The sequence below is a fragment of the Tripterygium wilfordii genome, chromosome 14 (assembly GCF_013401445.1).
Source record: "Tripterygium wilfordii isolate XIE 37 chromosome 14, ASM1340144v1, whole genome shotgun sequence".
NCBI classification, from domain to species: Eukaryota; Viridiplantae; Streptophyta; class Magnoliopsida; order Celastrales; family Celastraceae; genus Tripterygium; species Tripterygium wilfordii.
In genome coordinates this window covers 11411626-11424992 of record NC_052245.1, presented here as the reverse complement: position 1 = coordinate 11424992, position 13367 = coordinate 11411626, and the positions used below count along the sequence as shown (strand labels likewise).

The 13367-nt window shown below is 37.3% G+C and overlaps 3 protein-coding genes across 5 annotated transcripts; 2 read left to right on the top strand and 1 right to left on the bottom strand.

The window, feature by feature from the left end:
- Positions 1 to 1212: 1212 nt before the first annotated feature.
- LOC120014535 (transmembrane emp24 domain-containing protein p24beta3-like) lies at positions 1213 to 4631 on the top strand. Its single transcript, XM_038866513.1, has 4 exons — positions 1213 to 1520; positions 3274 to 3460; positions 3702 to 3809; positions 4240 to 4631. The coding sequence occupies exons 1-4, from the start codon at positions 1296 to 1298 to the stop codon at positions 4371 to 4373; spliced, it is 654 nt and encodes a 217-aa protein (XP_038722441.1). The 5' UTR covers positions 1213 to 1295; the 3' UTR covers positions 4374 to 4631.
- Positions 4632 to 5382: 751 nt separating this feature from the next.
- Positions 5383 to 8176, top strand: LOC120015683 (stem-specific protein TSJT1-like). Of its 2 annotated transcripts, none has more exons than XM_038868211.1 (5): positions 5383 to 5522; positions 5623 to 5894; positions 7011 to 7251; positions 7354 to 7474; positions 7712 to 8176. In XM_038868211.1, the coding sequence occupies exons 2-5, from the start codon at positions 5695 to 5697 to the stop codon at positions 7897 to 7899; spliced, it is 750 nt and encodes a 249-aa protein (XP_038724139.1). In that variant the 5' UTR covers positions 5383 to 5522; positions 5623 to 5694; the 3' UTR covers positions 7900 to 8176. The 2 variants fall into 2 exon arrangements, with proteins under 2 accessions (XP_038724139.1, XP_038724138.1); XM_038868210.1 differs by having other exon boundaries at positions 5384 to 5522; positions 5639 to 5894.
- Positions 8177 to 8271: 95 nt separating this feature from the next.
- On the bottom strand, positions 8272 to 12318 carry LOC120015682 (meiotic recombination protein DMC1 homolog). Of its 2 annotated transcripts, none has more exons than XM_038868209.1 (15): positions 12188 to 12318; positions 12019 to 12101; positions 11234 to 11325; positions 11085 to 11156; positions 10948 to 10986; positions 10711 to 10768; positions 10558 to 10603; positions 10407 to 10452; positions 9889 to 9950; positions 9671 to 9737; positions 9496 to 9588; positions 9336 to 9404; positions 9173 to 9251; positions 8747 to 8913; positions 8272 to 8619 (listed from the first exon to the last, which is right to left on the bottom strand). In XM_038868209.1, exons 1-15 carry the CDS (start codon positions 12202 to 12204, stop codon positions 8575 to 8577), a joined length of 1035 nt encoding a protein of 344 aa, XP_038724137.1. In that variant the 5' UTR covers positions 12205 to 12318; the 3' UTR covers positions 8272 to 8574. The 2 variants fall into 2 exon arrangements, with proteins under 2 accessions (XP_038724137.1, XP_038724136.1); XM_038868208.1 differs by having other exon boundaries at positions 8272 to 8680; positions 8783 to 8913.
- Positions 12319 to 13367: the final 1049 nt, after the last annotated feature.

Genomic DNA, 13367 nt, shown 5'->3' with positions numbered 1-13367 from the left:
CATGTCTACTGATAGTCTGATACATAGAAAATTGCAAATACAGGGAAGAGCCAGTTGGGCTCTGGCAACCTAAATGGGCTCTGCTATTTAGCCGCATGAAATTGCATGGGCTGCTAGACTCAACAAATGGGCTTCCGCTAGGGATTAGGGCAGCCCATTTGTTGAATATAAATAATAGTAACATGGAAAATTTTATTTACACACCATAAAAACACTATGTTTACATCACATTTTGAATAGTATAAATTAACATCAAAAAATTATAAGTCTACACACAAAATTATAAAGAAAATACCAAATTACCCTTATTTTATTCAATATTAGGAATATTATCAAAGCACCCACCAAATAATGAATAAATTATTAAAAATTAGTTTTACATATAATTATTATAAATGATTAACCATAAATATTATCAACAAAAACGTGAATTCTTGTATGGAAAAAATACGATGATGGCTGACTGAGTTTCGAATTCAAAACAATGGTTTTTCTGGTGATTTCCCTTATAGGTTACGGTCATTGCCCGATGGCGGAGATTTCGTCTGAGATCGGATACGCCTCCGTCGTCTCTCAATTGATTTTGGGGTTCATCTGTTGACCACTTCCAATTCTGACCGTAATTCGGAGCAGGTGGGACGAGCCAGGGAGTAGCTTTCCGATTTAGTGAATGGCGTTGATTATCTGGAGGTTACTGTATGTGTCGCACGATCTACCCAATCGGATTTGTTGTTGTGTTTGTCACCGGAGTTGATTTGCACAGATCAACTGAGCTTATGGACAAAAAAGACAAGCAGGGAAGATTGGGAGAAGCACGAAAAAGGTAGAAGAAAAGGGCAAAGTAAAAATGTAAAAAATGCGAAAAAGTGGATAAAAAAGTAATTTAACTATATTGAGGTGTCCATGGCATGATCATATGATTGAATGAATGGTGGTGATTTAAACAATTCTAGGAATTTCAATAACTAACGGATTCCAGCCCCTATCCCATGAAGTATGATTTTGCCTTAAATTTTTAGTTTAAGGGTTAATATATCATTGTATACAAGATATTTACATAAATTATAAAAAATTAAAAAGTGATGTAAAAATAGTATTTACGTGATGTGCAGATAAAATTTCTCTACTAACATTTAGGCTTTAATGGTTATGCCCTTATTGAAAACTCATAAAAACAAAACGGCGCACTTTCATTCATCTGGACGTCGACACGATGTCGTATTAAGACCGAGGGAGAAAACCATTTTCTGTTACCTTTCCCGTTCAACTAAGGCTCATTCTTCCTATCTCAGAAAATGGAGTTGCGGAGAGGGAGACCGAGATGGGGAGGGGGAATATACTTGTTGGCTTTGTTGATTGTAAGCTCTATTGGACGAATTTCGGGTCTATCGGTGACTGTGACCGACACGGAGTGCGTCCAGGATTACGTCCTATATGAAGGCGACACCGTCTCCGGGAACTTTGTGGTGGTCGACCACGACATCTTCTGGAACAGCGATCATCCAGGAATCGATTTCACCGTAAGCAATTAAACTATTCGTTTGTCTCGCCGATCCCCATTTATTTGTCCAGTGTTTTATATTCTCCGTTTCTTCTTAGATTTTGACTTTTCTTTGATTGGATCAAATCTACTAGTCTATGCTTTAGGGTTTTGATTGAATTTATCCAGTTATTGAGCTTCAAGGTAAGGAAGTTATAGAATTGACTTTATATGCCTCGAACTATAAGCGTAATTTCCTTCCCAGCTATGTAATTCGATGAAATTCGGGAAAAAATCTTGGATGAAATTTTAGATACTCCGTTGATCCTAGAAACGAAGGAACGTGTAACACGGTTTAGATTGGACTATCACCTTGTTACAGACTTTTCTAGTCTCTGAAGTCACAGCTGCCATATTTAACATTAAATATGGGATCTTTGTTGTGATTGGGTTGATAAATGTTATAATCTAGTCCTAAATTGCAAAAAAAAAATTGTGATTTTTGTGGATAACTGAGCACCTAGTCACCTACTGCTTCTCAAAGTTAGTTGAGGTCATTCATTCATATACCTTGGAGGTAGTTTTTCTTTTATTTGATAAATGACAAATGTATTGCATTCAAAAAACTTAGTATCGATGTGAGGAAAGCTGAAGCTATTTTCGTGTTTATGCCGTTGCAGTTAAGGTGCCCCTAATACAGTGATGATATTCTTAAAATCTATTGACAATAAGAGATGAAAGTATACCTTGTAAAAAGTTTTTTCTGTTTGTTCTCATTTTGTTATAGGCCCATTTTGTTCTCACCTGGATTTTTTTGCAATTGTTCCTGTCAAGAAGACCCTGTACTTTTCAGTTTGTTGGCAAGGAGTTTTGCGTCTCTTGTTGTCATTAAAAATACTCCACTCCATAAAACAGTTTACATTACCTGGTAGATTGGTAGCCCAGATTATTGGAATTCATTTCTATCCAGCTTATTCTGTACAAAAGCCGTAGATAAGACACGTAATTTCCATACTCTTGAAGTTCCCTGTGAGATTCTGATACAATAATGAGTGGTAGGTTGGCCAAACCATCAGTATGATTGCTTTCAATGGCTGACATTTGTTTATCTCGTGGAAGACATGTTAAGTCCTTTGCAGCATGCCTACCTCTCAAGTGCAGTCTGCTTCTCAACGGTGTTGGATCCTCTGATCATCAGTAGAGTGGTTGCCTTCATTTTTGTTATCTTTCATGTTAGAAAACTTACTCATTCCGGTATCACTTGGAAGAAAAGAAGTATGCAAAGACTAGTAGAACTAGTTGGCGTGGCAGACTAGTATGGAACTAGCTTAAAGTGTTGAAAGATAAATTTCCAACTAGTCAATCTTGCAATGTACTAGGCAAAACCCCCAACTAAAACTCTTACAAGTAATTATAAACAACTGAAATTTAGTTGATAACACATTATGGTTTACTACTTGGTAAGACATACTTGACTGGCTTTAAAATTGCTTGCTGACCCACTCTTTCAGTGCGAGATGGCAAGCATTGCATACCCATTTATGCTACTCTTGATAACTCGCCAACTCGGTCATACTGCCACTCTTTCAGGATCTTAGGTGGCCAATTGATCCTTAAAATCATGGTTATTCAATCAACATTATCTGCCACTATCTTAAATTTTGTGTTTCTAGTGCTGGGATTTAAGAGTTCCTTTTGTATTGTGTAATTATAGAAATTATCTATCAATGGTTTATGTCTATATTGATTGTAGGTTACTTGTTTATTAGTCTTACTCTTGCGCTTGCATGTAGGTGACATCTCCAGCAGGCAATGTTGTGCAGACTTTCAAGGGGACATCCGGGGACAAGTTTGAGTTTAAGGCACCACGAAGTGGGATGTACAAATTCTGCTTTCATAACCCGTATTCAACTCCAGAGTCAGTCTCCTTTTACATCCATGTGGGTCATATTCCCAGCGAGCATGACCTTGCAAAAGATGGTTTGTTCACTTGCATTCCTGTACTTTTGTTGGTATATTCTGATATTTAATATCCATCTCTGTGTAGTGTATAGTTCTAGTCAGTGAAGTGCTACTAGTACTACAGATACTATTAAACATGTAATTGTATTATTATTACACGCTGACCCTGCATGTTTTAGCTACATGTTATTCGTTACTATTCCTTTGAAGAAATCTTGTTTCACCCAAGTTTTGACTTGCACATTTTTTTTTGCTCCAGAGCATTTGGACCCAATTAATGTTAAAATTGCTACATTGAGAGAGGCATTGGAGTCTGTTACAGCAGAGCAGAAGTATTTGAAAGCTCGTGATGCTCGGCATCGTCACAGTAAGCTGTTCACACCTTTGCTTCCTCTCTTTCTTTTCTGAACACTAGCATGACAGCCATGCAAGGTTTTGCAAGTATTTAGCTATATTTCTATATGTGATTTTGTTCTTGGGTTGCTTCTTCAATAGAGTTCTTTGTTTCATTTGAAAAAAAAAAGGGGTGATTTGTGGATGAAGGTGAGTTGCAACCTTGTAATGCGCAACGTGTACATTTGTTTGATAATTGCTGGGATGCAATTTTTGCCAGTACTTTCTAGCCGGTCATTTTCCTCCAAGGATCTTTATAGTGTTTCACATAATTTATCTCTAGTCGTGTAGTGGAATACTTATTTACTCTCTGCTGAATCATGTTTGTCAACTGTCAAGCATGGCCTAAATTTTGTAATTATCCTGCTGATTTGTTATTGATGAACCATCGGTTCCTTCTGCAGCAAATGAGAGCACAAGAAAGCGCGTCATAGGTTACACTGTTGCGGAGTACTTTTTGCTGGGCGCTGCAAGTGCACTTCAAGTCATATACATACGTCGCCTTTTCAGCAAGTCTGTTGCATACAACCGGGTTTGAGACAACTGATTAATGTTACTAGATGTTCTTAAGCAACAGGGATAATTCAATTAGTTGAGGTTGGCAGGAAGTAAATTATGCAACAGAACAGTATGCTCTCATGTACAATTGTTTATTTTACACATTACTAGGGCACAATGTTTTACCGAATGGCTGTGTTACAGTCTTATCTTTTTCAGTCATGACTGTGCGAGGCAAACATCATATTCTGATTATTTCAATGAACTTGAAATGGATAGCAAATTTGGATACAGAAAATATTAGGGTTCCTCTGGATCTGGGTTCCTCTTCTGCTAAATTAAGATCCAATTGCACCTCTATACTCTTATGGCCCCAAAAGAAGCTTCCAAAGCCAAATGAAAGTAGCTTTTAGCTTTTGGATAAGTGAAAAGATCCATCCTAATTAGAGGTATGCTACAACTTACAAGGATTGCTAATCTAAAATCATCGACTATTATTAACTTCTTAAATTTATCTCTCTTCCTTATCAGAATTCTATTTATTTCCTCCACTCACCTGACAGGGCATCATTGATATGTGGATAGGCTTGGTACTCCAACCTTTTTCTATTATTTGTTGACCGTTGTAGTAAGATAACACTATGACTCAGCCCCAAATAATCCAATATCATACTAGGCACAAAATTATCACAATTACAATAATGCATCACATTATATATATCCATCACACACTTTTTTGTCTGTGATGAAATACTCACGGGTAGTGTGTCGTAGTATTGCTTATATCTACTTAGGTTGTATCTCAAAAAAAAAATATATATCCATCATAAAATTTGCCCAAATGATATCTTTAATCTTTCTAGAGTCAAATCGTGTATATTCGAAAGGTTATGAGTTTTATTCTCATTAAGAGTTTTACCCTTTATGGCAATGCAATAAGATTTAATTCAACTTATTATATCGTCAGATGAAAATTTTCTGTATTCACGGACTTAAATAGTATATATCATTATCCGCTTAGTAGGTATTGAATTTCTCAACTACAAAATGTTTCTGCCTTTTTTGGAGTCATTGACTATTAGATGTGGACGAGTACGTGTCTCCACATGTTGTGCGACAATGTGACTTTACAAGGAGATGAGGGCCAATAATCGGGGATTCAAATCCAAATCTGGAAGCGTTAAAACAAGTAATAACTGCCTTGAAATCCGTCTTTATTTCTCCATTGATTCCTCAATCATTCTTATTATATATTAAATCTCATGTTCTCAATCACCACCATCTCCTAGTCGCTGCGTTTTGTAGTGCGATCTCGTTTTAATAATTCTGTAGGGAGGCCTAGATCGAGAAAGAAACACAAAATGCTGGCGGTGTTTGACAAATCGGTGGCGAAGGGCCCAGAGGCTCTGCAGAGTCCGCAGTCGGGTGCGGTTTCGGCAATGAAAGATGGGTTCTTGTCTAACCACTTTGTCTCTCTGAATCCTGGTGCTGTCACTGTCAATCTTGGGTCTGCTGGCCTCATGGCGTACTCTGTTAGCAAGCAAAACCCACTTCTTCCCAGGTAATATTGCTAACCAATACCCATGTTTTCACTGCTTGATCTCCTTATTCTTGTTGTTCCGTGTTGTACGTTTGATGTGTATGTTTACTGGTTTTGATTATCTTTTTCCTGGTTTCTTGGCCGCTCTTATCATTGATCACTTTTGGCCGACGAGACTTGGAAATGTGAAGTAGTAAAGTTAGATTGATGAAAAGAACAAATATATTTCAATCCTCCGACATATAATCCTTTTTTGGTTCTTCTTCGATCCCTTTTTGGCTGGGATCGCACATTAGTTTTCACTTGATCTATTACTATATGGTGTTAGTGGCTAGTAGATGTTTTTATATATCTTGGCTCCATTTTCCAAGATCACATAGACATTAGTTAACAGGATTAAAAACTGGTGGATGAGTGCATTTAGAATTCTATACGACCAACGGATTACTTTAAGGTTGATGGGGAAGTTCTACATAATGTATGGTTATAATTAGGTGTTGGGCTTTTAAGAGACAACACATCCAAAAAATGCATATAGCATAAATGCAAATACTTTGTTGGATGTGTGGCCACACCAGGGAATATAAGATAATAAATGAGATTGTTAGATCTAAATTGGGAGAAAATCGTTTATGATGATATAAGCATGTATAACATAGAGATAGTGATACCAACGTGAGGTTTGACATATGTGTGCCTAAGGTTCGATTCCAATGAGAAGCAAATTTCTCAATGGTATTTCAAAAAAACATAGAGATAGTGATGCGGCATTGAGGAGAATATAATTTATATAGAAGAAAGACCTAAAAAGACACATGGCTTGATATAGTAAGAAAATATATGGATTTAATAGGAGTTGATGAATGTATGATCATAGATAGAAATGAATGGTGAAAATGAATACACGTAGTAGATTCTCATTGATTTTCTCATAGACTTATGTAGCCGACCCAAAATTTTTGGGATAAAGACTCTGATGATGATGATTATTATGTTTTGATTACCCTCATCAGGTGTCTTGTTCGTTTCCTTTATATTAGGATTGAGATACTACATTTTGATATACTCCTATTTCCAGTGTTATTAACTTATTAATACATGTTCTTTGACTGTTTCTCTATGTTATCATCTCGCTAGATTGTTTGCTGTAGTGGACAATATTTTCTGCTTGTTTCAAGGCCACATTGACAATATTGCTCTTCTCAAGCAACAATATGGGCTAAATAAAACAGCAAATGAAGGGACTATCGTTATAGAAGCTTATAGAACTCTAAGAGATCGGGGTCCTTATCCGGTTGACCAAGTTGTGAGAGATATTCAAGGGAAGTTTGCATTTATCCTCTATGACTGCTCCTCGAAAGCAACATTCTTCGCTGCTGTGAGTACTCTTTTCTGCCTAGAATATGTCCTTGTAATGTCATGTATATGTTTTCGTTATCAGCAGTGTGGATTAACTTTCTGTGACCCTTCTCTTATGCAGGATGCTGATGGGAGTGTGCCCTTTTTCTGGGGAACTGATGCTGAAGAGTGTCTTATCCTTTCTGATGATGTGGATATCATTAAGAAAATGTGTGGGAAATCTTTTGCACCATTCCCTAAAGGTACACAGCGAAATTTCTGTTAGTTACGATCTGAATATTCCGTCTTTTTTTCCTTGTCTTAAATGGAATGACTTGGGGGTATCAGAATTTAGGCAAAAACTAAGGGAAGACATACATAGCCATCAAACATGTTTGTAGCTAAATCTAGAAAGTAGAAACAATTGCAAAGTGGTAAAGGGGTTACTCCCAAGGAAAGAATGAATTTGTTTAATCTATTTGTTTCTTCCTTCTCAACAGGATGCTTCTTTACATCTTCTGGAGGCTTGAGGAGCTACGAGCACCCGCTGCATGAGTTGAAACCAGTGCCTAGGGTGGACAGTTCAGGCCAGGTTTGTGGTGCAACATTCAAAGTGGATTCGGAGACCAAAAAGGAAAGTAGCATGCCAAGAGTTGGGAGCGCTGCGAATTGGTCATCAAACTACTGAGCTCATTACTTCTTTCCAGCAAGGCTTTTTTACTTAACAGAACTTATCAGTCATTCTGATTCATATTTCCCAACTTCTTTCCCAATCAATGACTTATAACTGCTGCCACCAATAGTTACCAAACTTCATATTAAACTTGTTATTTTCCAAATCGTGGCAGCAGTTTATGCAGCTGTATGTATGTTTTGCTTACTTGGAGTCAGAACAACTTGACAAGCTCAAATGGCTTTTGGCGTATGGTAAATAATGGTTAATTTGCTTTTACCCTTGAGCGCTATCTTGACATGAGATGCATCCTCCCCCTGTTCTCGTTTATGGAATGCCGGATGAGACTGATTTATTTGATTTTTTACTCGAATGCACCGCAACCTTCTGCATGACTACACCCTCTCATCTTTCAATATGGTTTATATAAAATGCATTGAAGATCATTTTATAGAAATTGGATACATGGTAGCATAAACAAGAAAAACTAAAATATAGGCTGCTCTGAAGATTCAGCGAGTACTTCGGAATATGAAACAGAAACATGAAATACTCTTCGACTACACTTTTGGTTGTACTATAATTTTGTAGGGAAATGCAGCTTTTCCATTGTTTGTTGTCTTTTCTATAAGACTAGAAATATATATCAAACAAAATGGTAAGCTGCGCTGTAGCAACCTGATCCTCTAGTTAATCCTTTGCATCGGCAATACCGCCTGGAGTTATCTGAAATACGTGTTTCTGTTAAGGACATCGATGGCAATTCAGTATTTCCCAACTGGGTAATATGAATTTTCTGCAAGCAGAGTTTGGTTTGTTGTTTTTGATCAGTGACCAAATTTATGTGGTGCAAAAAGGATATAGCTTCAGCTTCTGGCAAATTTGGAGCATCAAAGACCTTGCAGACACGCTGTTCACCTTTGCCTTTCCTGAACATGAGCCTGATTGTGGCTGCATGCGCCAGCACATGACCTCCTGCTGGCTTCTTAGGATCTGATATGAAAACTCCTCCACCCGGATCAGCTATAACTGCAAACACAAGCCAATAATATGGTTCACGAATAAGTATCTATTTTGCAATACCAAATATAATTAAAGCCATTCCACTCGCCAAGGTACCCATAAATATCACTTCAAAACATGGTTTATATTTTTCCTTTCGGAGTGGACGGGCATCGTTAGGTTTTCAGACCCATGGAAACGACAATAAATTGGAATCCAGGCTTCTACCGTAGATACAGACATTTATGATTGAATGTTACCTTGATCATCTTATAAAAAATGTTACCTTGATTAGTCATATAAACTGCAACATTAAATTCCTCAGCAATCTTTATCAATCTGGACAGCATCTGTGCCAATTTTTGCTGCACATGGAAACTGGTAATGTCAAGAAGATATAGTAAAAAGGTTGTCATATATCGGCACCCTAATAAGTTAAATAAGTTAACCTGGCGGTCTGCAAGCTCTCCTCTTCCTGTGAAATCCACTCGAAAGAGAGCTATCACTGAATCCACAATCTGAAAGGACAATGCACAAAAATGAGCCTGTTAGGCCTAGTAATAAAGCATCACATCCATAGGACAATTCAATTAGTTAGCAACAAATTACCAGAAGTCTAAATGGTTCTTCAGACATTTTCGCAGCCAACCCAAGCAGGAGGTTGTACTGATGTTCATACGTGTAGGCACGAGCATAGATGATCTTTCAAATTCAGAAAAGACATGAGAGCGGTGAGCCTAATATTTCTTTCCATAAATGTCCATATTGAGAACATTATGCTTACATTGTCAAGGACAGCTCCTGGATCCATGCCAAATCTTTCAGCTATTGGTACAATCCTATCAGGTCGACTGCAAGTGACTGTAGTTAAGGAAGAAAGACAAAGATACTGCATAAACACATTTACGAATAAATATTGTGTGATATTCACTGGAAAGCAAAACCTAAGAGGTGATTAAAAGATAAACTCAAAGGAGGTGGCAGGACAAACACAAAGGATACAAAGTTCCTTCAGTATCGATATAAGCAACTTTTCCATTCCCTCCTTTCATGTTTGTGGGAAGCTGCATAAGAAGCCAGAATGTTGATTACCAAATACGGCTACTGCAAATGAATAGGGGTGTTAATGCCACAAAGTGAATTTTGATACAGAAGTGGGGCAAAACAGTGAAAAGCATGTAAATATTGCGTTCAGTTCAACATAAAATTTTTTAGAAGACAGAAATAGTCAGTCTGACATAACAAGAGAAAAAATACAATCTGCCGTAGCACTTTCAAGAAAAAACAATCAGCAATCAGTGAAGCATCAGACTTTAGGAATTTAATCCTAGAATCCAGACAAGTCACATAGTTAACTATTCCCATGCTGTTCAAATTTCTTTACAAAGTATTTTCATCAAAAGAATAACTTATTAAAACAAATCCTATAGATATCAGCAGCAATATATAGACAGTAGACACACGAAAAATAAAATATCATAGCATTAATATAATGGTCATGATGAAGATGAGAAACAAACCTGTGTAGACACGCAGAGAGTATGTGCAAGCTGTGTTTTACCAGACCTAAATAGATATTGAGATGATACTCAAAGAAGTTAATACATATATTTGAGATGAGGAAGCAAGCAGTAAATATGCATTTAGGAGGAAATGATATTTTATTTTCACCGGAATTCCCCAAATGCTTCAGTAATAGCCAGAGTTTCAATCCCACCTTCATTAATTTTACAAACAGGTCAGCGACTACAGCTAATTAATCAAGGATGAAAAACGAATATGGAATTGTATACAGAAATGGAATATCTCATAGTGAATGATTACCGCCTAAGAGTTCATCAAGGGCTTGGCTTCCAGTTGTGATGCGAACCACTGACTTCCTCTATAAGTGAGATCAAGAATATGCTTTCAGACTCACCATAAAATGTAAGTACACAAAACATGTTTAGAAAATTGATACATGCAGCCTCCTGTTTACATCTCCATGGGCATTTGGCCTATGGACTCGATGAGTGTTTTTATTTATAAAACAATGAAAATATTGAGTAATTCGTAACTTACTCTGAGCAGGACATCACTTCCAGTTATATAACCAAAATTCTGGGCAGAAAAAGAGTAATAGAATTTCATCAAAGACAGGTTAAATGAGATTGATAGTTATATTTATCTCTTAGTTCATTGGTGAAGTGAGCCCTCACGACTATCTTTTCAGCAGCTTCACATATCTTATCGACTTTGGCCTCAGATAGTCCTTTGATCCCAGTCAAGTTCTGCATACATCAACATAAAGTAATTAGAGCCCAAATCTAACCTGAATTGACATATCTGAATTTACTTTATTTTTTACCTTCTTTGTGTGCATCATCAAGCCATTGCAGGTAAAGATCCCAGCGTCTTGAAGTTTCTTCACGTCTCCAGCATTAATTCCATGGGAGGTCACTGCCCGTATGATATAGCAACATATGCAAACCAAGTTCAGTTCTCTCAATAACATAATCAATGATTGAATTAGCGTCTGATTTTAAAAACGTACAAAGCTGTTAAAACTTAACAAAAATGGTTATTCAGTGGTGATACTCGAAGTAAATTAGGGTTATTCGCTCAAAATCTACATGCAAAATTGAACACAGAGGTACATTCAACTACTAACTTCTCATTCAAAATCTAAGTGATGTGAAACAAAGAGAGAACGAATTCAGATCCACAGGATTTTGGAGCACAGGAACCGAAGGAGAAGTGAATTCAGCAGTCTCTCTTGTACTAGATCGTTTATAGCAAAGTGGATAAATGAGCGAACAACTACAAAGAAACAGAAACGAAGGACCTCATAAAGTAATCGAAGACTGCCTAGATGGCAATCAAGTAGAAATTAAACTACGATTTAAGCATCGGAAAGAAATCGTTCTAATTGCCAGTAAATTTAATCAAAGAGAAAATGACATAAACAACGAAAACAACATTTAGGAACTGAGAATCAAAGAAGCATGAACATATACAGAGAGAAACGAACATAATACGTGCAGAACAAGAGAAACCAAGTTATGTTTCAGAATCAACACAAAATCAAAGCGAAGTCCAACACGATAACGTTGTTTGGCACAGAATCGATAGCATAAAACTAGAGTAGCTTACGCTTGTCTATAGCTTCGAACAAGTCCTCTTCATCATCGATTTCTTCTCGTTCCACGAGCTGTAACTGGCTTTGCTCTTCAGCTCTGCGCGCCATCGGATGGAGATTCAGAAGAAGCTAATGATAGAATTGTAACCGAGAGAATCAAAAGCGTTACAATCTGAAACTTACTTGAGAGTAGCAATCATGTTTGCTTAATGAACACGAAACCTCTCTAACCGATCGTCGTTCTGTGCGTGTTTGTTTGTTTGTGTGTAATCTGAGAGAGAGATTTGAAATGAAAATATAGCACCGAGTCCGTGAATCGCCTAAATTTAAAGCGCGGGAATCGGGACGATTCTGATAGTGCCATGTCACACCATCATAAATCTGACGTCTGGAGATAAGCTGTTAGTATTGGGCCGAAATGTCAGGCCTGGGCTTTGGTGAAGAAAGCCTCATTTTTTCCGTTGGGCTACACAGTTCCTGGACAAGGGAAGCGACTTTTTTCTTTTGTTTTTGTGAACCCGGTGCCACTATTTGAAAGCGCAAGGTATTTGATCTAATGAATTCAACGATTTGAATTTTGTTTATTGTGATAAAAAAATCAAATGTTTTGAATTTATATCTGATTGTCTAGAATTGTTATGCATTTTTCATATTGAATTTAATTTTTATTTTTTGATCAAAAAATACATTATTAGATTCGTTAGGCTTAATACTACACATTTATATATATTTTTAAAAATTTTGATCTCAAAATGCTACTACAGCTAATCCTAACAATGGGGTTGGCAACAGGGCGAATCGGGTGCAGATCACAACCGCTCCATCCCAAAGTCGGATCGAGGAAAACCCACACGGGTTGGGGCGATTCGAGTAAGAATTGCCATTCCTATCTAATAATGCACGAGATCCCTATGCACGAGATCCCTGAGAGAGTAGTACCTCTACCACTACCACTACCACTTGTAAAAAGAGACAAATATTGCACCGGTAATCGCCCCTGTCCTAGCTATTTGTTGTAACCTTTTATGTGGCCTTACAATGAAAGAGTCCTTCCTATCTGATGTGTGCAAACACATGTATAACCGAGTCTCTCGGGCACAGTTTCAGACCTGATCACTTTGCAGTACTAGCGGATACAATAGCTCAATGGACCACTCTATATATTCAGTAATTGTGCCCCATCAGACACGAACCAGAAGGAGAAGCCACAGTTTTAAATAACCTTAGCCAAGCGTACGTAATAAAGTATGTAGGGTTCATAGGAACGCGCACCTAAGACGGATATTTCAATTTCAAAGGACAAAACACAGAAAACTGCCAGTAGAGGACAGCAGTACTAACGACTCTTGAGGACCTAAATGAG

Coding starts and splice junctions, on each gene's coding strand:
- LOC120014535 (XM_038866513.1), top strand. CDS start 1,296: ATGGAGTTGCGGAGAGGGAGACCGAGATGGGGAGGGGGAATATACTTG. Junction 1,521..3,273: donor ATCCAGGAATCGATTTCACC/GTAAGCAATTAA, acceptor GCTTGCATGTAG/GTGACATCTCCAGCAGGCAA. Junction 3,461..3,701: donor GCATGACCTTGCAAAAGATG/GTTTGTTCACTT, acceptor TTTTTGCTCCAG/AGCATTTGGACCCAATTAAT.
- LOC120015683 (XM_038868210.1), top strand. CDS start 5,471: ATGAGGGCCAATAATCGGGGATTCAAATCCAAATCTGGAAGCGTTAAA. Junction 5,523..5,638: donor ATCTGGAAGCGTTAAAACAA/GTAATAACTGCC, acceptor TGCGTTTTGTAG/TGCGATCTCGTTTTAATAAT. Junction 7,252..7,353: donor AAGCAACATTCTTCGCTGCT/GTGAGTACTCTT, acceptor TCTCTTATGCAG/GATGCTGATGGGAGTGTGCC.
- LOC120015682 (XM_038868208.1), bottom strand. Junction 9,589..9,670: donor CAGGAGCTGTCCTTGACAAT/GTAAGCATAATG, acceptor TGAATTTGAAAG/ATCATCTATGCTCGTGCCTA. Junction 9,405..9,495: donor AAGAACCATTTAGACTTCTG/GTAATTTGTTGC, acceptor TTGTCCTTTCAG/ATTGTGGATTCAGTGATAGC.